At 32.9% G+C, this 24629-nt stretch overlaps 2 protein-coding genes and 1 long non-coding RNA gene across 5 annotated transcripts in view; all 3 read left to right on the forward strand.

Annotated features, from left to right (window-relative positions):
• Positions 1-1829, forward strand: part of LOC143071137 (phosphatidylinositol 3-kinase catalytic subunit type 3-like) — an 86694-nt gene extending 84865 nt beyond the window's left edge. For both annotated transcript variants that reach the window (XM_076245271.1, XM_076245272.1), the window contains 2 exons: positions 143-268; positions 1453-1829. In XM_076245271.1, the coding sequence (XP_076101386.1) occupies positions 143-268; positions 1453-1467 (141 nt within the window). In that variant the 3' untranslated portion in view covers positions 1468-1829. The remainder of the gene's footprint in view (positions 1-142; positions 269-1452) is intronic.
• A 5276-nt stretch (positions 1830-7105) lies between these two features.
• LOC143071138 (uncharacterized) lies at positions 7106-8510 on the forward strand. Its single transcript, XR_012976802.1, has 2 exons — positions 7106-7273; positions 8148-8510. It is a non-coding gene; the product is annotated as an uncharacterized LOC143071138 (long non-coding RNA).
• A 2407-nt stretch (positions 8511-10917) lies between these two features.
• LOC143071143 (phosphatidylinositol 3-kinase catalytic subunit type 3-like) overlaps positions 10918-24629 on the forward strand; it is an 84171-nt gene continuing 70459 nt past the window's right edge. For both annotated transcript variants that reach the window (XM_076245278.1, XM_076245279.1), the window contains exons 1-3: positions 10918-11024; positions 12207-12450; positions 14299-14436. In XM_076245278.1, coding sequence (XP_076101393.1) covers positions 12382-12450; positions 14299-14436 — 207 coding nt within the window. In that variant the 5' untranslated portion in view covers positions 10918-11024; positions 12207-12381. The remainder of the gene's footprint in view (positions 11025-12206; positions 12451-14298; positions 14437-24629) is intronic.

Below are 24629 nucleotides of genomic sequence, written 5' to 3' on the forward strand. Positions count from 1 at the left end.
CACAAGTAAAACAGCTATAAGTGTCATGATCTTTTGTTGATAGTTACGATTATTTTATTTTCATGTTATTTTTCCCCCTTGTTTTCATTAAAGTTTGTTGCAAAAGATTTAATATTGACTACTTTATGTAATAATTTCTCAGGTACAAGATAAATTTGTTCTCCATTTGAATGATGAAGAAGCTGTACACTACATGCAGAACTTGATTGAAATCAGTGTAACTGCTATGATGGCTGCTGTGTTTGAAAATCTCCATAAAATGGCTCAGGTATAAAAATTTAAGGATGAAACAAGAAAGACAAATAAATCATATCCTGTTTGCACAATCCTTCAGTATTTATTTCATTTTTATGTATTATGCGCAAATAACACATTGTTTATGTATGGAATATAATTTGAACATCATACAAAATAGGCTTTGTGCTCAGTAACTGTAAAAATTTGATTTGTATATCTTCTTTTTGATTAAATAGAACAAACTTTTAAATAGTAAATATCAAAAGTGAAAATTCTTTGTGTAAAAGAGGGATTAAAGATACCAGAGGGACAGTCAACCTTATAAATCGAAAATAAACTGACAATGCCATGGCTAAAAATGAAAAAACAAACAGACAAACAATAGTACACATGACACAACATAGAAAACTAAAGAATAAACAGCACGAACCCCATCAAAAACTAGGGGTGATCTCAGGTGCTCCGGAAGGGTAAGTTATCATTCAACATTAATTCATTCAAACTCTAAAAATCCGACTAATGACAAATTCTATCTGTTGATTCATTACGTTTAGGGTTTACTCAGTTTTTGTTCCAAAATTAGTCATGATTATGTCCAATATGCCTTAGAGTCAAGAACGTTAGTTCAAGAAGTAATCAAAGTAAAGGATGATTTAAATGAGTAGTAACTACTGTAGGATCATCACAGATTTGTACTGGAAAGCTGTATCAAGATTCGGACTTAATCCGTCATATCTCAATTGTAAACATTCTTGACTAGTTTTCTTGTATTTGATGCGTTTACCTCAGTTTTAGTTTGTAACCCGGATTTGTTTTTTCTCTATCAATTTATGAATTTCGAACAGCGGTATACTACTGTTGCCTTTATTTAGTCACCTATGACGAAGGAAGAGGTTTATTTATATTGAGGCCTTAGTTACTAAAATATATTTCACTAGACAATATTTCTGCATAAAAAATCCTACCAAAAATGTAAATAGACAAATGAATGCTAGATATGGACTGCAGTTAACTATAGTACATACCTTTGATATCAGGAGGTTGTGGGGATTAGTATGTGAATATGTGAACTTGATCACAAACATGTCTTACATGCTGATTGCTAACAGTGCATATATTTTATTCATGTAAGACAAAATAAAAGATTGCTAAATAAAACACCAAAGATAAATGTAGTTAATATATTTCATTACAACTGTAATTTTTACTTTTCAGTATTGGAGGAAATGAAACCATCTGGTTCTATACCAGTACTTTAATAAAGAGAAACACTTCAGAATTTTGTAGTGACCAAACACATCAAAGCTTTTTTCTGTTCATGAATACTTGTAACTTTTGTTTTATGACTGATTTGTATAACCATAAAGACAATTATACAAACTATGTTTATATATAATTTTTCATGCGTACTTGATTTGTTTCTTGTTTTGATGTGCAATATTTTAATATTAAATGCTATTTCATGGTTTAAACTATCATGTCTTTTACATATATTATTTTATAAAAAGCATTTTGTGTATGTTTATATAATATGTCACAAACTTACTCAAATATCAGAGTTTATATGAAAATAAATAAATATTTGAATTAATGGCATAGGTTATCATTCCAGAAAGTCCAGAAAGAAAAGAATTTATATCATATTTGTTAATATAGATAATATCATTATATAAAGAAGAAAGATGTGGTATGATTACGAACTCTTCACAAGAGATCAAATGACACAGAAATTAACAACTTTAGTAACCGTATGGCCTTCATAACTGCATAGTCACCTATAAAAGGCCCAAAATTAACAAATGTAAAACAAATCAAACTGAGAAAACTAAAAAGTTTTGGACTATTTGCAAAAAAAGGGGGTCAATAGGCAACAGCATAGTGCATTACACAAAAGAATTGCACAACAGAAAAAAAAATATAAATATATAAATACAAATCATATAACCAATTCTAAGTTCTTTGAATACAGTTATTCTGTGTCAGAAACCTATTATGTGTCAAATATTTAATTACAATCCAAATTGATACCTGTATCAAGAGTAAATATTGTGTCCATTTTTGTCCCAACTGTTCAGGGTTGGACCTCTGCGGTCGTATCCAGCTGTACACGGCGAAGCAATTTATTGGCTTATATCTTTGAAACTAAAGTAAATGTGTTACAATTGCATTATTTCATGCATCAATTTTAAATAAAAATATCAGGTTAGCGACACAGGCTCCTTGGAGCCTCTAGTTAAGAAGATACCCAAATGATGATTGTGGCCAAGTCTGGTTAAATTTGGCAAAGAAGTTCAAGAGGAGATTTTTTGTAAAAGTTACCAGACGACGGACGACGACGCATGACTGATGCCAAGTGATAAGAAAAGCTCACTTAGCCTTCAAACCTTACTGTAAGATCCTGAGGTAACCAAAATAAACTTAGCCAGTTTTGATGACTTGCCTCTACCCTTAGATCCTAATGTTAAAGTGAATGTTTTCTGTATTAAAAAGGCTACACTGTTAAAGGTGAGAACATATATAAATCTAAATGTGTAAACCAGAGTTGGCAAAGTATACCTAGTCCTCAGTGGTCTTCAACTTTGCACTTTATTCATCCTTTTGATGTGAGCGTCACTGTCAAGTCTTTTAAAAAAACGCTTGATTTTTCTTGGAAAGGGATTTTTCAGCGAATTCTAGACGTAATGATTTGTCTATTTGAAAAGTCGAAATGTCTATTCTTTTGTCAACTTTTATTTTATTGTAGTAATAAATCATTATTTAAGACCTTTCGGTTAATGGTTCATAATGGTTCATTACTACAATAATGTATTTATATGTTCCCTATTTGGAATTTTGATACTGAAACGTTTATTTTGTTAAGTTGCTATCTCATCTACTTTTCACTATCGACCATCATTGCTCAAGATACAGATCATGAACAAGTTAAGAGGTACCTATAGTCTAGTTTTACTTTTGTAGTACTGATTTCATTTTGTTTATTGCAAGGAGAACCTTCCAATAATGACTGATGTTTGAGCTTGATATTGTCTACAAGTAACAACTCTTGCCGTAGTTAAACAAAAATGAATAAAATATGTATATATCACAATTAAAAGCCTGCTATATTAAAGTATTTTTGAAGATTTTCTGCAGACTTAAAGGGTTAAACAGAAGGTGTATCAATAAGTAAATTAGAAAAAAACTTCTCTATCTTTTGTAAAGTAATACCCACCAATTATAAGGATAAAAACCAGCAGACTTAAAACACTTAATAAATGTAAAAGAGAACAATGTAGGGCCAAAATATCAAAATCCTGAAATCTAGCAAATTTCTGAAAATTTATAGCCTATGCTTGACTTGAGATATTGTATTTTTAATTCTTGCAATACTGTAATGAACACATACATACCTTAATGATCTTAATACATATACTTTCTTTGCTCTTGATCTACTACCATTGTCCAATTAATGTAACGTCCTGTATACAATTTACTATGATATTGTACAGAGTATTGTGTAAAACAGATTTAGAAAGAACTAATATGATTTTGGTTGCTGAAATGTGGAATGTTGTAAAAGAAGTACATAATACTTATAAAATTACTGATAATATAATCTAGTTCAGTTACCAGTTAAGATAAAATATGAATATAGTTTGTTTATCCTCTCACAAGACCTCTCACTTTCACTCTAATCCGTTTCAGAAACTAATTAATTGGGATGGAAAAAAATAATTAATAATGTTATTTAATTTTTGAATCCTAGCATCAGCATTCATTAAACACTGTCATTGAGTTATCATCAGTAACGATCAGTTTCCGTTGTACAGAGGTATAACGTATCTCATCACTCCACTCCAGTGATTTCATTCCCTTTGTAGTTACTTTTTTATACTTCTTTCCTTCATATGACGCATGCAGTACTGAATCAGATCTATCCCCACATATCACATATATACTCCCATCTTGTAGTATGGTCATACCACATGGCTTTAATGGTAACTTTATTTTGAACCTCTTGTTAGTAGAGAGACTGAATGGTGCAGGTAATACTTTATTTTCAAAGTCTACATAATGTAACAACATAAAGGGGCACTAGCTACGAGATATTATATAAAATCTAAAGAATGATTTATTTTGTTCAATCATTAATGAAAGTAAAATAGTAAAACAATAATTTGCTTTTATCAGCTAAAATGGTTCAATTTTGTCAAATTAGGCTAATAAACCTTGATAAAGAATTATCCACTTGCAAGTAAATAATTCGACCTCATGAAATTCGTTTTCATGTGAACTCCAATTTATCCCGTAGAAAGGGATAGAATAACGCATGCATTGTCCGTGTACGGTTATGTAAAGGAAAAGAATGTCAACATTGAAAGTGAAACTAAGGTAAATAATTTGATTGACTAATTCGATCCACAAAATATCTTTCTTATAAAGGTAAAAACGACGATAAACATAAATTTTTGATTTATAAAACAAAATTTAACAGACCTATAAAAATCCAATTGCACGAGTTACTTAATCTATTTATATCGGTGTTTATGTTTACATCGCTTATATGGTCATAGAAGGTCAGCTCGATAGTTAATTAGATGGCGTCTTGGCTGAAATTCTTACAAAACGAAGCTACATCTTATTGAGACCATCTCCTGTAAATTGTTTATCTAATACTTTTGATAGTTTGGAAAAATGTTTTACATTTTTATAAATACAATCTGAGAATTTGAGTCAAATCGGTGAACATTAATTTGGCAGCTAGTGCCCCTTTAAAGTCGATTTTATGTTCTCTTTAATTACGGTTTTCTTTTGCCGTTTCATTTACTTTTTCTTACAAACCATCAGTTCTTTATCTACATATTGTATATTGAACAATGTAAATAAGTTTTCAATAATGATTTTGTTTGAATGCCTTTACGAAAATTAAACTCATTCTAATTGGTATACTACTGTTGCCTTAAATTAGGCGGGTAATTTTAGATTGATTTTAATTCTTGTATAAATCAGCACTCCTTAAACAAAGTAAATGAGACTCCATTTGCAATTATCAGTTTCTTTTGTACCTGATTATAGTTTATTCCATGAATCAACCTCAGTGATGTCAGCCCTTCTGTAGTAACTTGTTTATACTTCCTTCCATCAGATGACACATGTTGTACTGATTTATCCAGACATATCGCATACACACTACCATCTTGTAGTATCGTTGTAATACAAGGCTTTGATGGTAACTTCACTTTAGAAATCTTGTTATTAGAGTGACTGTAATGGTACAGGTAATGACTATCATCTGTGCAAAATATGCCATCACCAGAACCACACAGTGTGACAGGATTACAATCACCAGTACCAATGGTCTTTTCCAAATTCTCTGTCTGAGGATCTATGATCAACAATCTTCCCGTACAGCCTACTACTAACTTGTTGTCAATAGTTGTGATGCCAACGCATTCTGTAGATAACTGAATTGATTTCACTTTCTGTTTATTGTGTATGTCCCATATGTCTATAATGCTACAGTGAAATAGAGTAACAGCTACAGTAGAGTTGTTTACCACAGTAATATCCCATGGTCGACCCTGTAGTTGTATTGTACTAACATATGAATAATCCGTATTATAAATCGTCATTGCTGAATTTTCCATTTGTATATTAACCACATACCCATCATCTATTATAACAGCCTTGTGTAATGCAATACTTCCACTGGTAAATACTGCAGGAAATTGATGAATTTGATAGAAGATATCTTGTCCTAGTTTGTATGATATTCTTTCTTGATCTATATTCGGGATGTTTTCTATATAAAAGAAAATGTTTAAACAATATATAAGAAAGGGAACTTCTTTAATTAACTAGGATACATATATGGTATTTTGAAATATTTGTGACTAGACTAAAGGTGTTGCTGTTTACCTTTACCTATCGTTCAATCAGATTGTAAAATTGAGGCATTTGAGTTGACAAGTTGATATTGTTAGACATTAGTATATCTTGATGCTACCTGTACTGTTCCTTTCCAACCTAACTCAACCTCACAGCATGTTTTTTTTTCAAGAAGTTTGTTTTCAAATGCAGTAATTCTATTATAAAATTGATCGGGAAGAAAATATTATTGGTTTCATTGCTTTTTGATTCGAGCGTCACTGATGAGTCTTTTGTAGACGAACCTCGCGTCTGGCGTAAAATGAAATTGTATTCCTTTTATCTATGATGAGTTTATTTAAATCCCGAATATAAATCATATATTTAAATTTGACCCGACATACTAAATCAGTAAAAGATTTTCTTAACTGCATGTACACATGTATAAAACCAAAAATAGCTACTCAGTTGTTTTCAGTTTCAATTTTCAGACTGTTATCTTATGCAATTGGGATTTATTTTATTTTAATTCACTTCTTAATGCCACTGCTTCTGAAAATGTGAATTGTTTTCTACCTTGGAGTATCTATATATATATCACTCAAGGGAATTCACTTTTTTTAAGATTAATGTAATCTGAATCATTGGAAAAAAGTCACAACTTGAGAGCAAGTAGGATAAATAAGCTTATGCATTCAACTTGTTTTTGTGGCTTTTAGTGTGATAAAAAAATGATAATTACATATTTGATTTAATATGAAGATGATCCAACTGTTTAAATGGGAATTATATCATAGTAAATGAAATAAAATGTGGCTATAGTCAAATCTAATGATCAATTGAAAAATATTCCAAAAAAATCATAAAGTGACATTTTTGAATGTGTTATTAAAAATAATTTTCATAGAATGCTGGATCTTATTTGTTTAATTGGGACATATATTATGGGAAATGAAATATAAAACTACGTACTGTTGATATAGTGAAATCAAATGATATCGTTGGCACATCTTTACAGTGCGTGAACCGGTGACAAAATATTATCGCCCCTGTAAACAGTGGGCTCTTCTGACTAGAGGTAATCGGTAAAGAACAGCGGAAAATGGTGTACATTGTTTACGAGCTTGAAATGAGCTATTACAGACGAACTGAGACGTGTCAACGTAATGTGAATATGATAATGCACCAGGTAAATTATTAATTGTTAAGTTTATCACATCATCGTATCTTCATATGACAGGTAAATAAGTGAATTTTCGATTTTAAGTGTCGTCAGGGTTCAAACCTGGAATCATGCCAACCTTTCATTATTTTTTTTAATACTAACCTATAGTCGGAACATCTTGATTTTCTCCCAATTTGTAAAGTTAATTATGCTGCTTGACATATATTTTTTTTGGGAAAAAAAATTGATATGCAGTCAAATGTGGCAGTTTTTAATATTTGTTGCTATGTGAAATAAAGGGAAGTAAATTAAAGTAAAAGAAGGCGCGCTTTTTCAAATAGTAAACAATTTAATTCAGATGCATAGTATTTTGTCAAATGATAAAGAATATCGTAGAAACTTGCTAGAAATTTATCTAATTTATAAAAGATATACAACATGACATACTGAAATCTGAAAAGGGGTAAAACCACCATACCTTGAACAAATTCAGTTAAAAAGGGGGGGGGGTGGTAAAATGCTACGAAATTTAGATTTTATTTATTTTTTTGTCGACAGCCAAAAGATGATTTGACATGTAACTAACTACTTTTTCAATTTCATTGTAAAGTAAAATTGGCTTTTTTTGGGGTCTCTGTTTATTGTGGTCTGATGTTTTCAGGTTCTCTTTGGATTGCCAAATAATATTATAACAGTGGCGGATCCAGGGGGGGGGGGTTCCGGGGGTGCGCACCCCCCCTTTATTTTTGCCGATCAATGCATTTGTATCGGGACATATGTTTTGCACCCCCCCCCCCCCTTTTGCCCTGGGTGCCCTGGGTTAGCACCCCCCCTTTCGAAAATTCCTGCATCCGCCCCTGTTATAATCATCTAATTGAATGTTCAAATTATTTTGCAGCGATGGTGTGTATGGAAGGAAGACTGTCATAAAACCCAACAGTTCCGGATGGCCCTTTAAATAATTGCTTAACATCAATATCGATGTAAGATTCAAGTGTTTGATTTAGCACAAGTTTAGCCAGGTTTTCCTTGTAATTGTGGCAGAAAAACCACTAGACAGTGTCATGCATTGAAAGGATATCAAACGGATATTTTATGGAATGATTCTCGTACATATAAAATCATATGCATAGGAATGTGGAGCTAGTGTCTTTCATGCAGCAATTTTTAATTTCCAATATAAACTCTGAAAAGACAAGAGCATAGAAATGTATACCAATGAGAAACATTCTTTGTGAATAAAATCATTCCAAAACTTAAATGTGTCATTAGTGTTGCATTATTTATCAGTAGAGATAATCAGATCCCAGTAAGATTGTCCAACTGATGGTTTTTGTTTGTAATCGTTTTTGTAAATCTTAGTTGTTTTGACAATCCGGGCTGTGCATGTTTCCCGGCTGACCCTTTCAGTGTGAGACAATATTTTGTTTATGATAAACAAAATCACTGATTCAAGACTGGAGCGAACCCCTTTTAGGCAGTTAGTGCGAATCCTTTAGGTTTAAACCATTACATGCAATACGGGGGGAGGGGGAAGATTTTTTTTTACCGAGTCAAACATTTTTCCTAATTATAATACATTGAGATTTAATATATACTTTGCTATATGTAGTGTGTATATTAAAGTATTGCCAACAAAATTCATCAAATTTGGGATCATAATATTGTTTAAGAAAAACCCTTACCCCCTGTACATCATAAAAGTTCATAATCTTCTGTAGCACACGTGCATGGTTAATTCGGATCACATATTTTCTATTCCGATGTTATAAGAATTCGAAGGTTCATATCATTTACAATATCATTCAAAAAATTTCTGGGATTTTTTTTTACTATCAACGTTGAACCTCGAGGTTACATTGTAGTAAAAAAAAATCCAATAAAAACGTTGAATGTAAATGATATGCACCTTTAAATCTTATATTGTAGGACTCATGTTGTTCAAACATAATGTGTTGATCAATTATGTTATGATGATTTTGATAAACTTCACATTAGGTAATCTTTCACGTATATTGATTACATTATATCGAGTTGTCCCAACGATATACTTGTCGGTGTGCTCGATCATACGAATTTACCGACATTCATATAGACAAAATGACACAACTTTGAAAAATTCTTGTGACGAAACTACATTTCGGAACACGTTAAAAATTGGATACCCAGAAAGCTACATTATTAAGGTTTGATATATATTTTTTTCAAAAAAAAAGAAAAATATGCAGTCCAATCTGGCAGTTTTTTACACACCCCTATGTTGAACAATAGGTTGTTCAATTAACAGCATGTTTGGCAATTAAAAAATCATATATTAACACATTTAGCTTTAACATATACTTTATTTATAGTGGTTGTATAAAAGTTATATAATGGTTTTGTGTTTTAAGAGATATTCATCCCTATGTATATCGGGTTTTATGCGTAAATTATCTCTCCTGTTCTTAGACCTTTTCTATCTCTTTCATAAGAAGAGTGACTTTTCTATTGTTCTAGTGTCACTGGAAATCCCACTGTTTAGCCACAAAGTGAGTTCCTATTGGAAATTGCATTGTCTATATTTAATGAAGTGCAACCTACAGCTAGCTTTGAAATGTCTTAGTGATTATATATTTGTCAACTCTTACAATACAAACAGGTCAATTCAAATGTCTCAATTGTGTTGACAATTTTACAATCTGGTTAAACAATAGGTAAAGGTAAGTAGCAACACCTATAGTCGAGTCACATTAAAAAAAGGAAATTTGAATGAATGAATAGAACTTACTGTAACCTTATTAATTACTCACATTTGAAAAAAAAAAGAATTTATACCACAGGAAAATCATTTGTATAATTTAGATTCATTTACAGTGTAAACCAACCGAATTTGTAAGATAAGTTTTTGATGGATCTGATTTTTTTAGATGTACTTCGAACACTTTTTCTTTTAAAATAAACCTTGTTCCTCCATATTATTGATATTTGGAAATTTGATAATACGAAGAAAACCCTATTATCTTTTTCTCGTTCTATTACTGGTCTTTTCTTTCTCTCTAAGACAGTTTTACGCTTGACGAAAAAGCAAGCTTGAAAACGTCTCCTCTCGCATTGTGACGTCGCTGATAACTTCTCCTCTCACATTATGACGTCGCTGATAATGCCTGGTCTCGCTTTGAAGTCTTGATACCAGAATTACGGACCGACAGAGCAAGGTGATATTGGCGTAGGGAAGGACGATAAAGTTTTTTAGCGGGAGGTGTAATAACATGAGCAGCACAATGGCTGCCACATGTGGAGCAGGATCTGATTATCTTTCTTGAGCTTACCATTCCAGAGCACCTGAGATCAGCCAAAATTGTGGTAGGTTTCCTGTTGCTTAGTCTTTAGTTTTCTTTGTTATGTCTTGTGTACCGTACTTTTATTTGTCTGTTGGTCTTTTTTCTTTTTTTGCCATTGCGTTGTCATTTTATTTTGGTATCCTTTTGCCCCTCTTATGTGATGTTTTCCTTTTTTTGGATTAACACCCCTACTCCTTTAGATGATATTCTGTTAATTGAATATTAAATTTTCATGGAGTTAATATTTTTAGCCACTGTCAAAATGTCTTTTCTTTCCCAGGTATGTTTCTTTGGAATGTGAAAACTTCATTGAGTGAATATTTTAATCACAATGTCTTTTCTTCCCCAGGCATGTTTCTGTTGAATGTGAAAATGATGAATCAACTGCTAAAGAACAGAGAGTTAATGAAATGTATTTATGTATCATGCAGAGATTTAGCCAGGCTTTAGTTAAGGTTAGTAATGGGTATAATAAAATAAACACAGGATCTTGAACTAAACGTCATTTATTTCAAGAAGTTATGCATAGAGTACATTGTTTGATTTGTCCAGTAAAATTCTCCTACAGTTTTCAGGCTAGAACCCTTGTATTACTGTGGCTGTAGATTCATTGTTATTAATACTAAATAATGTGGATTTTGTTCGAACGGATGAACTACAAATGTAAATGTTCAACTAATAACATTTTGGATAAGATATTTCTAATACCAAACTTTATTTGGTTAAATTGGTTGACCTATCTTGCGATGTGATAATAATAACATAAACGGTACCAATTTTTCTGCACCAGATGCGCATTTCGACAAATAATGTCTCTTCAGTGATGCTCGTGGCAACCCTAAAAAGTTGGGGCAATTATGGACAGAGCATTCAAGCTTGATACAGCTCTGAATTTGGATTATGATTAAATACTTGACACAGCATAGGTTTCTGACACAGAATGAATGTGGTCTAAGAACTGAAGAAAAAAAATGAAATTAGAGAATTTTAGTTATTTTTATACATATTATGGTCCAATATTCCACATTTAAATGTAAAGTTCAGCATATCAAAGAACCCTTTAGAATTCAATTTTTGATGAAATCAAACAACTTTTATTTTGGGCCATTTGCACCTCAGTGTAGACTAAATTGAGAACAGGACTCAAAATCAAACATTTAGATACAGGTTTAGATTTAGCATATCAAAAAAGGGGGGTGTTCAGGGTGAAGAAGGTTTCAACCCTGGGACCCACACCCTCCACCTTGGATCCACCACTGCAATGTGTCTTGTGAATGCAACTCCTATACAACAAGACAAATTTCAATGAAACATTATACAGTCTTAAAATGCGTTCTTAAAGTGTCATTAATAGAAACAAAATATTTCCCAATTAAACATGTTATAGGGAAGAGAACTGAATTTGCAAGGTTTATGAGTGCAAACAGAGTTCTAGTTATTTTAATTTAATGAAAAATGCACTATAGATATATAAATAGATATGATAACTCAAGTTTTTGAAAATATTCTTTTTGATGTATGAACTCATTTCCAAGAAATTGATTTCAATTATTTTTTTACTAAATGTTTTTATCATAGGTGTGTGTAGGGTGAATGATGAAACACAAAATAATTTATGTTATATATTTACATATAAGGGTGGCCAGGAATGCCGTTTAAAGAGAGCTACTCTGGCGAGACAACAAATGTTTAAAGAGAGATAAGTCAGCATGGTAAAGGCTGTGACGAGAGAAAGTGGGAATAGGAAGAAAAAGTTAATTGGTTTATCAGTGTAATATTTTATTAAAGAGAGCTACTCTGGCGAGACAACAAATGTTTATAGAGAGATTAGTCAGCATGGTAAAGGCTGTGACTAGAGAAAGTGGGAATAGGAAGAAAAAGGTATTTGTTTTATCGGTGGAATATTTTATTTAAAAAAACAAGATAGTCAGGGAAAACTTATAACATTGAGAATGGAAATGGGGAATATGTCAAAGAGACAACAACCCCACTAAATAGCCAACAACATTTTTTTAGTTTACTTTTATAGTTTTGCCCTGAGAATTTGTATTGTTATTAACATAAGATATAATGTTGTTTCAGATGTACATGTAGTCAAAAAATCAAGTGAAAATACAAAATATACAAATACATTGTAGAAAACATTTCTTATCAAGATTGTGTTAGGTACTTCTTGATACTTTGCTTAAAAGTAAAAGTGTTTTGAGCTTTACCTATTTTGTGTGGTAGTTCATTCCATAACATTGATCCAGAATAAACAAAGGATTTCTTAAATAGCTCAGCTTTTGGCTTAGGAACTATCAGATTACCTTATGTGACACCTCTTAAGGAGTAAGGATTATTATTATACCTTACATATATTTCAAAAAATTCTATTGGGTGAAACGTAATCTCGTGACATGGAATAATTCAGTTAATTTTCATTCAATTGCAAGGAAGGACGAATAACCCTAAAAATTTACACCAGCGTTGAATAACCCTATTATTCACCGGTGAATAACCTTTTGGGTTTGTTTATTTGTACTTGAGTTACCTCCCATGAAAATGACGTCACAGACGTAAATGAACAAAATGGCAGAGTTCATGTTACAGGACGTTACACTGGAAGCCCATCGAGAGACGAGGAAAAATGGCATTGGCCATAAATAGAGCTGAGAGTGACAGCAGCCGATGATAACTCTTATAAACGGTCCTTTTCAGGGCCATCAATATTTTACAAAAAGATTCTACTTTTGTTGTAAATTCGAGAAAATCGAACACGAATGTATTTTCAAACGTCAGTCTGTGTGTTATATTTAAAAAATAGACTACTAACTGTAAGTGTTCGAAATGCCCTTCCACTGTTAGTTTGGTATAATAAAACAATTGTTGCCCCTTAGAATCGATGAATATCCAAAATTGTCAACCCTCAAAAGTTATTTCACTTCGGGCTGCGCCCTCAATGAAATAACCTTCTCGTGTTGACAATTTTGGATATTCACCTCTTCAACGGGCCATACTTGTATATTATCTGATTTCAGTTTAAACTTTAGAACTAGGTACATTGGTGCTTCCATACGCATACATTTATATAGAAGTAAATATTTGTGGTATTTTATTTATTGTCAACTGTCATCCACCCAAGTTTTTTTAATAAGGGGGCTGATGGAGTTAAAGATCTGCATCTAGAATTAATCTGGCTGCCCTTTTTTTTGAGTTTTCTTGTTATCCCTTCATTTTTACATTCACCCCAAATAATACAGCAGTAGTCAAATAAGGGCAAAATATACCCATTGTATAAATATGTTTTCCTTGCATTTATATCTAAAATTTCTTTATTTTAGAAAGAAGGTATATTCTGGATGATAGCACAAACTTGATCAATTTGATTTCTCAAATTAAGTGTGCTGTCAATTTTAACACCTAATTATTTTTCACATGAAGAATTAAAATTATTGGTTCAACTCTGCCCACGAAACACACAAAAATTGGTATCAAACAAATTATAATGAATCCAAAGTATACCACTCTAAAATTAAGCTTTTAATATTCAACATCAAACAGTGATAATATATGGTTTTGTTGAAAAAAAATAATTGCATAAATGAACAGTGATGATTGTAATTATTATATAACAGTTTTAACATGTATAAATATACTGTAATTATTATATACAAGTTTTAACATACATACATATACTGTAATTAATATATAAGAGTTTTAACATATATACATGTACTAACATTTTAGATAGAAAGACTTCGAGCCTTACTGCAAGATCCTGAAGTAACCAAAATAAACTTTGCCAGTTTTGATGATTTGCCTCTACCCTTAGATCCTAATGTTAAAGTGAATGGTATCTGTGTTGAAAAGGCTACACTATTAAAGGTGAGAAATCTTTATAAATCGGTGCATTTTTAAATAGAAAATGAACATATATGAATAAGAATGTGTACGACAGAGTTGGCAAAGTATACCTAGTCCTCAATGGTCATCAACTTTTCACTTTATTTGTCCTTTTTAACATGCTTGATGTGAGCGTCACTGTTAAGTCTTTTCAATACCAATTGATAAAATAGAGGAAGGAATTTTAAGCTAACTTTAGATGTAAGCACTTGTCCATTTGAAAAGTTAACTGATGGTGACATCTAAATGTTTATTATTTGTCAACTTTAATTTGTTTATTTACTTTTCCCTACAGACCATCATTACTCAAATTGACAGTTTTCATGTTGAACAATGCTGAAAGGCTTACCATTAAGGGGGTCGTGGGTCTAAATCGATTTTTTTTCTTAATACAGGATTTCGCTATATTTTTATGCCCCACCTACGATAGTAGAGGGGCATTATGTTTTCTGGTCTGTGCCTCCGTTCGTTGGTTCGTTCGTCCGTCCGTCTGTGCGTCCGTCTCAGGTTAAAGTTTTTGGTCAAGGTAGTTTTTGAATAAGTTGAAGTTCAATCAATTTGAAACTTAGTACACATGTTTCCCATGATATGATCTTTCTAATTTTAATGCCAAAATATAGTTTTGACCCCAATTTCATGGTCCACTGAACAAAGAAAATGATAGTGCGAAGTTCAGGTTAAAGTTTTTGGTCAAGGTAGCTTTTGATGAAGTTAAAGTTACATCAACTTGAAACTTAGTACACATGTTCCCTATGATATGATCTTTCTAATTTTAATTTCAAATTTAAGTTTTGACCCCAATTTCACGGTCCACTGAACATTAAAAATGATTGTGTGAGTGGGGCATCCGTGTACTATGGACACATTCTTGTTCTATATAAAATGAACTTTATCTGAATCTTAATAAAAAAAAATAATTAAAGAAATGGGGTCACCGTTCATTTATGCTCACAATCTGCCTTCGAATGAAGCATACATTTTTGTATAGGTACTTTTTTTCTGTTGAAATAATAGAGTTAATATTGAAATAAAAAAAGATCTTAATTACAGAAGTCCCTCAAATTTTACAATAGTTTAGTTTTAGTACAGCTTATTTGAAAGTAATAATAAAAAAATATAGGTCACTGATGAGTTAAAAAAGATATTTCAATTTTAATGCCAAGAAATGGCATTTTTGCACCAAAGGGAGATAATTTGGAGCTTTTTCAATGATATATACATTTTAAAAGTCATCTGGGACCAAAACAAATTGATTTTTATGCCCCACCTATGATAGGCATTATGTTTTATGGTCTGTGCGTCCATTCCTCCGTCCGTTTGTCCATTCGTTAGTTCGTTCCGCTTCAGGTTAAAGTTTTTGGTCAAGGTAGTTTTTGATGAAGCTGAAGTCTAATCAACTTGAAACTTAGTACACATGTTCCTTATGATATGATCTTTCTAATTTAGAATCCAAATTAGACTTTTTACCCCAATTTCACGGTCCACTGAACATAGAAAATGAAAGTGCGAGTTTCAGGTTAAAGTTTTTGGTCCAGGTAGTTTTTGATGAAGTTGAAGTTCAATCAACTTGAAACTTAGTACACATGTTCACTATGTTGTGATCTTTCTTATTTTTATGCCAAATAATTTTTTACTCAATTTCACGGTCCATTGAACATGAAAATTATAGTGAGAGCTGGGCATCCATGTACTTTGGACACATTCTTGTTTTGAATGATTTTTGTACCATATGATAAAGTAACAATTAATAAATAAATAAATAAAATTTGTAATGAAAACAAAACAAATTTTGTGAAATTTTTTTTACCCCCAAGCCTCCTTAAGGGCATATGATACAGTTCCAGGAAAGGTAATGACGTTGCTAATATACCACTAAAAATGCTTTTTTTCTCCAAAATCCTGAAACTTTGTTTAATATTAATAATTTCCAAAGATCTGTTGTACATATGAAGAGCATATTTATGTTAAGAAGATTTTCATAATGTTTCTACAAAAATTTGCTTGTTTTTATACGACCGCAAAATTTTTTTGTGTTGTATAATGGTATCATGTTGTCGTCGTCGGAAGACGCATTTAATTTCTGGATAATAACTTTTGATTTAGTGAATGGGTCACTAAATTTTTTACCAGAAAGTTCAATACCACGAAAGGGAGGTTGGGATTGATTTTGGTGATTATGGTCCCAATAGTTTAGGAATTAGGGTCCAAAAAGGGGCCCAAAATAAGCATTTTTGTAGTTTTCAAACAATAACTTGTGTTTAAGTGTATGAATCTCTCTGAAATTGTACCACAAGTTTCCATACCATGAAGGGATGGATAGTTATGACTTTTGAGGATTATGGCTCAAAATGTTTTGGAATTAGGGGCAAAAAAATGTGAAATACGGGGCAAAAAAAGGAAAAAAAATATGTTTTCCGTACAATAACTTTAGATTTAGTTAATGGACCACTAATTTTTTTTACCAGAATGTTCAATACCACAAAAGAAAGGTTATGGGGGTTATGGTCAAAATAGTTTAGGAATTAGGGGCCCAAAAGGGGGCCCAAAATAAGCATTTTTAACCGGATTTTTGTGACAAAAATGTCGGTTATTGTTTTGGGGATGTACGGCGGGCGTGCATTTACACATGAACTGTTCTACTAAAGCTTCCCAAATTTTAATATGTTGTTACTGATGACAAAATGGAGGTCATGTTTAATAATGACGATTTTAACTTTTACCGTTCAGGAGTTATGGTTCTTGAAAGATTGAAAAATGGTGTTTCCAGTCGTGTCCATGCATTTTCTCATGAACCATTCAACCAAAGCTTTTGAAATTTTTATATGTTGTTACTGATGACAAAATGGAGGTCAAGTATAATAATGACGATTTTGACTTTTACCGTTCAGGAGTTATGGTTCTTGAAAGATTGAAAAATGGAGTTTCCAGTCGTGTCCGTGCATTTACGCATGAACTGTTCTACCAAAGCTTCCCAAATTTTAATATGTTGTTACTGATGACAAAATAGAGGTCAAGTTCAATAAAGACGATTTTGACTTTTACCGTTCAGGAGTTATGGTTCTTGAAAGATTGAAAAATGGTGTTTCCAGTCGTGTCCGTGCATTTTCTCATGAACCATTCAACCAAAGCTTTTGAAATTTTTATATGTCGTTACTGATGGCAAAATAGAGGTCAAGTTCAATAATGACGATTGTGACTTTTACCGTTCAGGAGTTATGGTTCTTGAAAGATTGTAAAATGGCCTTTCCATTCACGTTGTTGCATTTACTCATGAACCATTCAATCTAAGCTTTTCAAATTTTAATATGTTGATACTGATGACAAAATGGAGGTCAAATTTGATATTGACGATTTTCACTTTCACCATTCATCAGTAATGGTTCTTGTGATATTGCCAGGACACAAATAAATATTAATAAATCCGGTTTGCTGTCGTTGTGACAACCTCTTGTTGTAGTTTTCAAACAATAACGTGTGTTTAAGTGGATGAATCTCTCTGAAATTATACCACAAGTTTCCATACCATTAAGGGATGGTTAGTTATGACTTTGGGGGGGGGGGTTTATTGCTCAAAATATTTTGGAATTAGGGGCAAAAAAAAGGGTGAAACAAGGTTTTACTGGTCAATGGACAATTAAGACAATTTAAAAGCAGTGTAAGGGAGGTAATTAAAATACAGTTAACATACAATGTTTGGTTTGTTCAGATTTACCTCCCTTACACAGTGTGGGAACGGAACTGTACGGTTTTCTACTAATTTGGTCATTCGGGAGACTGTCAAGCGGTGCTCCGACATTTGCAAAATAACAAGTTGCTTGATGGAAACTTTGATTAACTCTTATGTTGCTATATAACGTTTTTGCTTCAAGTTTTGATAGCTAAAACATTCTTTATGTAAATATGAACCAATAAAATAATAAGAAAGATATATGCATCCAAACGTTTTCCTTAGAATGGTAGAGCTCCGTGTAAAACGATCAAAAATGTCACACAACAGCGATCAAAAATGTCAAATAGACATCGAAAAATCAATGTTTGCTACCTGAATTTTCACATGTACCTTTTCTGATATATAGTCTTACCTGTCTGAAAGTTTCAAAGCCATTGTCCCAGTAGAAATCTAAATATATTCATTTTCTCCATGTCGGATATTTTTATTGACTGTACAATCGCTTGCAAGTTTACTGTAATATCACTCAGAGCCTTCCTGTACAATCGCTTGGAGCTTTGCTGTAGAATTGCTTGGCCAAATTTATTAAATACATTACATATGCATTGCATTGGTTGTTTCTTGCTGTCCTATCAAATTCATCTATGGTATTTGAGGTGAAAATAAGCATAAAACCAGTCATTTTGACAATTAAGATTCTATCAAAGAACCCTTTTAAGGTGACTATATCAGAGACAAAAACAAAATATGTACAATAGATATAAAAAGAAGGTGTGGTATGATTGCAAAAGAGACAACTCTCAACAAGAGACCAAAATGACACAGAAATTACCAACTATAGGTCACCGTACGGTCGTCAACAATGAACAAAGCCCATACCGCATAGTCAGCTATAAAATGCACCGAAATAACAATGTAAAACGAGAAAACTAACGGCTTATTTATGTACAAAAAATGAACGAAAAACAAATATGTCACACATAAACACACAACCACTGGATAAGTATACAAGACGAAAAGAAAAGGACAGTACAAAATATGTTAAGAATCTAATCTAAAATAAAAATGAAAACAATCCTCGTACAAAATAAATATTGATATATACCGAAAAGGTGACTAGATTCTCTGGAAGGGTAATTAGCATATTTTGAATTTTACTTAATTATACATTATTTACCAGCAATTTAAAAAATAATAATAAATACATATTTGAACAATACAACAAAGAATTTTCATCACTGGATCGGGATATTGTAACTTGATATGTACTATAGTTTGTTTGATTTTCCATTGAAAAAGTGTGAGGGTATCGACACATACACGACAGTTCCATATCGACCCTCTGATTGGTTTACCAGAAGATTGAAAATGGTCATGTGGTGTATGTTAGATAGCTCACACTTTTAGCCAGAAACTTCAATGTGACACATTTTCTTTCCTGTGATATCAGTTGTAAACTTTGACACATGTCATTTACCAAATAAAAATGTGATTGGGTATGTGTAGATACACCATAGGATGAACTAAATTTCACTCGAAAGCAAAGCAAAGCTTTCGAGTGAAATTTAGTTCATCCTATGGTGTATCTACACATACCCAAGACCTTTTAATTTGGTAACTAAAACAAGGAACTCGAATGTGGAATGCTGGTAGCTAACCACTGATCCAAGAAAAGACACGTATGTCAATAAACATGATATTAAAATAAGAAGATGTGGCATAATTTCAAATGAGATGTCTGTTTATTACAAGCTATAGCTACTGGTAGAAAGAAGCTCCAGTAAAATTAAAATTCATCAATGAGGGAGGGGACTTGTTATCTGAACGACAGAGAAAACACAAAATCCTTGAACATGATTTTTTATGCAGTTAAGCTGCATTATGCGAGCACCCTAGATTTGTGTTCTATCCAATAAATGCTGAAATACTTGCCATTGTTATTATCTAGCTCGCTACTATGTTATATGTAACTAATTGAACACTTTTTTAATACTTTTTATTCTGGATTACAAAAAATATGACCAGAAAAACCTTAAATGATCGTCGATTTATCCAAAAGTTTTGAAGTTACACATAGGAAGTAGTGCTTATTAAGAATCCTTGTGTAGTTCATTATGACTTGTGCTTTTAGCTGAGATGTCAATGAACAATTGTATGAAATATTTAATCGCCGAAAATCTCTTAAGACAAGTAGTTTAGATTTCCCAAATGGCAAAAGTCGTAGGGATATTGTTTGTCATCAATACGTAGTACAACTACGTCAGTAGTCTATTATATAATAAGTTCAACTGTTCATGATGTTGGCGGCAATTTCAAATTAGAAAAAGAAATTTTCGTAGCTTTTCAATTTGGAGGCAGGTGTGCAAATTAGCGGTGGTCCGAGGTCCGCGACCTTCCACTTTTGCAAGCGGAATTTCGACTAGGATAGTTGGCTTCTAGCTACGCCTGACGTAGTCACCTTCCACTTGAAAGAAAATAAGAAATTACTTTGCAAACCTTTTCACCATGTTCACCAAAGTCTCCAATTAAACGAGCTAAAAACTTATTTTTATCATTATTATTTATGACAGCGATGTTCATTTTGTTCAACCGCTAGCTTTATACATAAAATTGCCGACAAATATTGTATAAATTCGAGTAAAATCGTATCTGATTGACAAAAACAACATTGTAAACACATAACAATGGCGGCCGTGAAGACAAAATTTTACAATATCGGATCCGATTCCGGAAGCGGATAAGAATAATTCCGGGTTTGGCGATTAATTACTAAATAAATCAAAGCAGGTGAAAAAATAAATCTATGCTTGGTAAATGAATATAAACACTAGAATTGTAAACCAAAACATATATGTAAAAGAAAGAAAAAGCAGAAAAATATTTTATACAGAAACTCAAAATTACTTTTTGACAAATTTTAATTTAAAAATGGGTCACCCCACCCTTCCTGTTTTAGAATTCAAAAACGGTCCAGATCCCCACCCCTAAACCATACATATTCATGTATGGCACAATGTAACAAATCAGATGAAATATAGGGGGAGTCCCTTTGGTCACCCCCACCCCCTCCTGTTTGAGAATTTAAAACCCGTTGAGATCGCCACCCCTTAACCATATATTCATGTACGGGACAATATAACAATTCAAATGAAAGATAGGGGAAGTCCCTGAGGTCACTGTACACCCTCCTGTTTGAGAACTTGGAAATGGTCAAGATCCTTACCCCTAAACCATATATACTCATGTATGGGACAATATAACACATCAAATAAAATATAGGGGAAGTCTCTGTGGTCACCCCAACCCTTACGGTTGAGATCCCCACACCAAAGTAATATATATTCATGTATGGGCCAAATTATAACTAATTAAATGAATTATAGGTGGAGTCCCTGGGGTCACTCTACCCCTCCTGTTTGAGAACTTGGAAACCAATGAGATCCCCACCCCTAAACCATATATATTCATGTATAGGACAATATAACAAATAAAATGAAATGTAGGGGAAGTCCCTAGGGTCACCCTACCCCCAGTAGCGGATCCAGAAATTTTCATAAGTGGGGGTCCGCTGACTGACATAAGAGGGGGCCCGCTCCAGTCACGCTTCAGTGATTCCCTATATAAGAAACCAATTTTTTTCCCCAAAAAGGGGGGTCCAGGCCCCCTGCCCCCCTAAATCCTCTACCTACCCCTATCTGTTTGAGAACTTGAAAACCGTTGAGATCCCCACCCCTAAATTATATATATATTCATATGTATGGGATAAAATAACAAATTATTTACATTTACTATGGGCAGGTCAGTCAGACCTCACCTTTGATCCCTGTTGTAGTGAACATTTGTCTGATTCCTGTCCCATAACTTTTGTACTATAGAAAACAAACTCAGTTTTCTTTCCAGGGAAACCAGTCCATTCATACAATTACATGTTCATACTAAGTCAACTTGAACTTCTAGCAGTCAAATAAAACCAAGGTTAACTACCAAGTAGAACAACTGCAATCATTGGGAACTTGTACCAGTGCAGACTTACCATAAACAAGAATGTGTCCTCAGTACACGAATGCCCCACTCGCACTATCATTTTCTATGTTCAGTGGACCGTGAAATTGGGGTAAAATCTCTAATTTGGCATTAAAATTAGAAAGATCATATGATAGGGAACATGTGTACCAAGTTTGAAGTCGATTGGACTTCAACTTCAACAAAAACTACCTCGACCAAAAACTTTAACCTGAAGCGGGACAGACGGACGAACAAACGGACGGACGGACGGACGGACGGACGAACGGACGGACGGACGGACGAACGGACGAACGGACGCACAGACTAGAAAACATAATGCCCCTCTACTATCGTAGGTGGGGCATAAAAATATACATTTATATATGCATTGCTTTTGAAACCTTGATAACATATAAATTATTTGCCTTAATAAATAAATCATTAGATAAAGATGAATGTACTATACATGAATGTTTAATGTTGAGGCAACATTGCCACAGTTTTCATAATTACGGTTGCCTTGGTTTTTGGTTAACTGCCTTCAACGCTTACAGCGCTTTGATTTTTATATCAATGTCACTGTTCAGGAACTTTTCAATATTTCCAACTATAGCATCCGACAAACGAACGAAACAGTTGTTTTTTTTTTAGTGAGAACAAAATTTTTATCAAACCACATTTATATCTTCAATATAAAAATAAGGAGATGTGATATGATTGTCAAAGTTCAAAAAATAAACAGATTTAAGCAATTAAAGTCAGCTATAAAAGGTCCCGACACGAAAAATAAGAATCAATACCTTTCGAATTTAACTGACGGCCTAATTCATAATAAAACAATTTACGAAAAACATATATGACAGAAATGAACCAACGACAACCACTGAACTACGAGCTCTTGACTTGAAACAGGTACATAAAGAATTTGGCAGGGTTAAAAATGTCTGTATGCGCTCTTTTCTCCCCAAAACTAGCACAGCACAAGACCAAAATACAAAAAAAAACAGATGAATGATCGGATAATCATACTATATAGCTATCATTGACGATATCAGACCAAGTGGTGCAAAAGGGGGATCCAAACCACGGAACACCCTGAAACGTCCACAAAATTAAAAAAAAAATCGGAAAAAATGGGGCTTCAACCACCAAAACTCCTTCTCCCCGCATACCGTATCCGCTAATGCAGGCTGCATTCATTCAAATAAAAGCTTCAAACATCAATAACATTTTTGAGTGTGTAATTTAGGTTTAAAAAAATGATAACAATACCAAATAAGTAACTGTTATTAAATCGTAACAGAAAAAGGAGAGAAACATCATGCCAGACATATATTGTATTGGATTGCAGTAGTTTTAATAAATATTTATATGACAAAAGTATCATGGAAAACATAAACTGATCATGAATGTGGCAGAGATAGTAGTAAGCATTATCTACTTAAGAGTTATAATTAGTCATATGCCACTAGAAACTACAACAGCAAAATGCAATAAGTGTGTAGGAAAAAGTAATTCCTTTTGACTAGCTTGCTTGCTAGCTGGACCGTGAAGTCATAACAAGGTAAAGTAGGTTACCCTCCTTTCGGAGTAGTCTAGTTGGCCAAACGATGAAAAGAAAAGCTCCAAGTGATTGTACAGGAAGGCTCCGAGTGATATTACAGTAAACTTGCAAGCGATTGTACAGTCAATAAAAATATCCGACATGGAGAAAATGAATATATTTAGATTTCTACTGGGACAATGGCTTTGAAACTTTCAGACAGGTAAGACTATATATCAGAAAAGGTACATGTGAAAATTCAGGTAGCAAACATTGATTTTTCGATGTTTATTTGACATTTTTGATCGCTGTTGTGTGACATTTTTGATCGTTTTACACGGAGCTCTACCATTCTAAGGAAAACGTTTGGATTCATATATCTTTCTTATTACTTTATTGGTTCATATTTACATAAAGAATGTTTTAGCTATCAAAACTTGAAGCAAAAACGTTATATAGCAACATAAGAGTTCATCAAAGTTTCCATCAAGCAACTTGTTATTTTGCAAATGTCGGAGCACCGCTTGACAGTCTCCCGAATGACCAAATTAGTAAAAAACCGTACAGTTGCGTTCCCACACTGTGCCTCACACTACTTGTAAATAATGTATAAAGAAAAGTCAGATTTTGGACCTATTGCAAAAAAAAAGGGTGTGGTAGAAGTTTTCAATTTTTTTTCCCAAGTTTCTCAAATTTTTGAAAAGTTTGAAGAAGAAATATTTGATTGCACAATATTGCATAATAGATTTGTAAGATCTTGACATTTGTTTTGTGTCAGAAACTCATATAATGTCAAGAATTTGATCACAATCCAAATTCAGAGCTGTATCAAGCTTGAATGTTGTGTCCATACTTGCCCCAACTGTACAGGGTTCGACCTCTGCGGTCGTATAAAGCTGTGCCCTGTGGAGCACCTGGTTATCTGTTGAAATAAAAAAGTAAGGTTTATCTATCCAA

Source organism: Mytilus galloprovincialis, chromosome 4 (genome assembly GCF_965363235.1).
Source record: "Mytilus galloprovincialis chromosome 4, xbMytGall1.hap1.1, whole genome shotgun sequence".
NCBI lineage: Eukaryota > Metazoa > Mollusca > Bivalvia > Mytilida > Mytilidae > Mytilus > Mytilus galloprovincialis.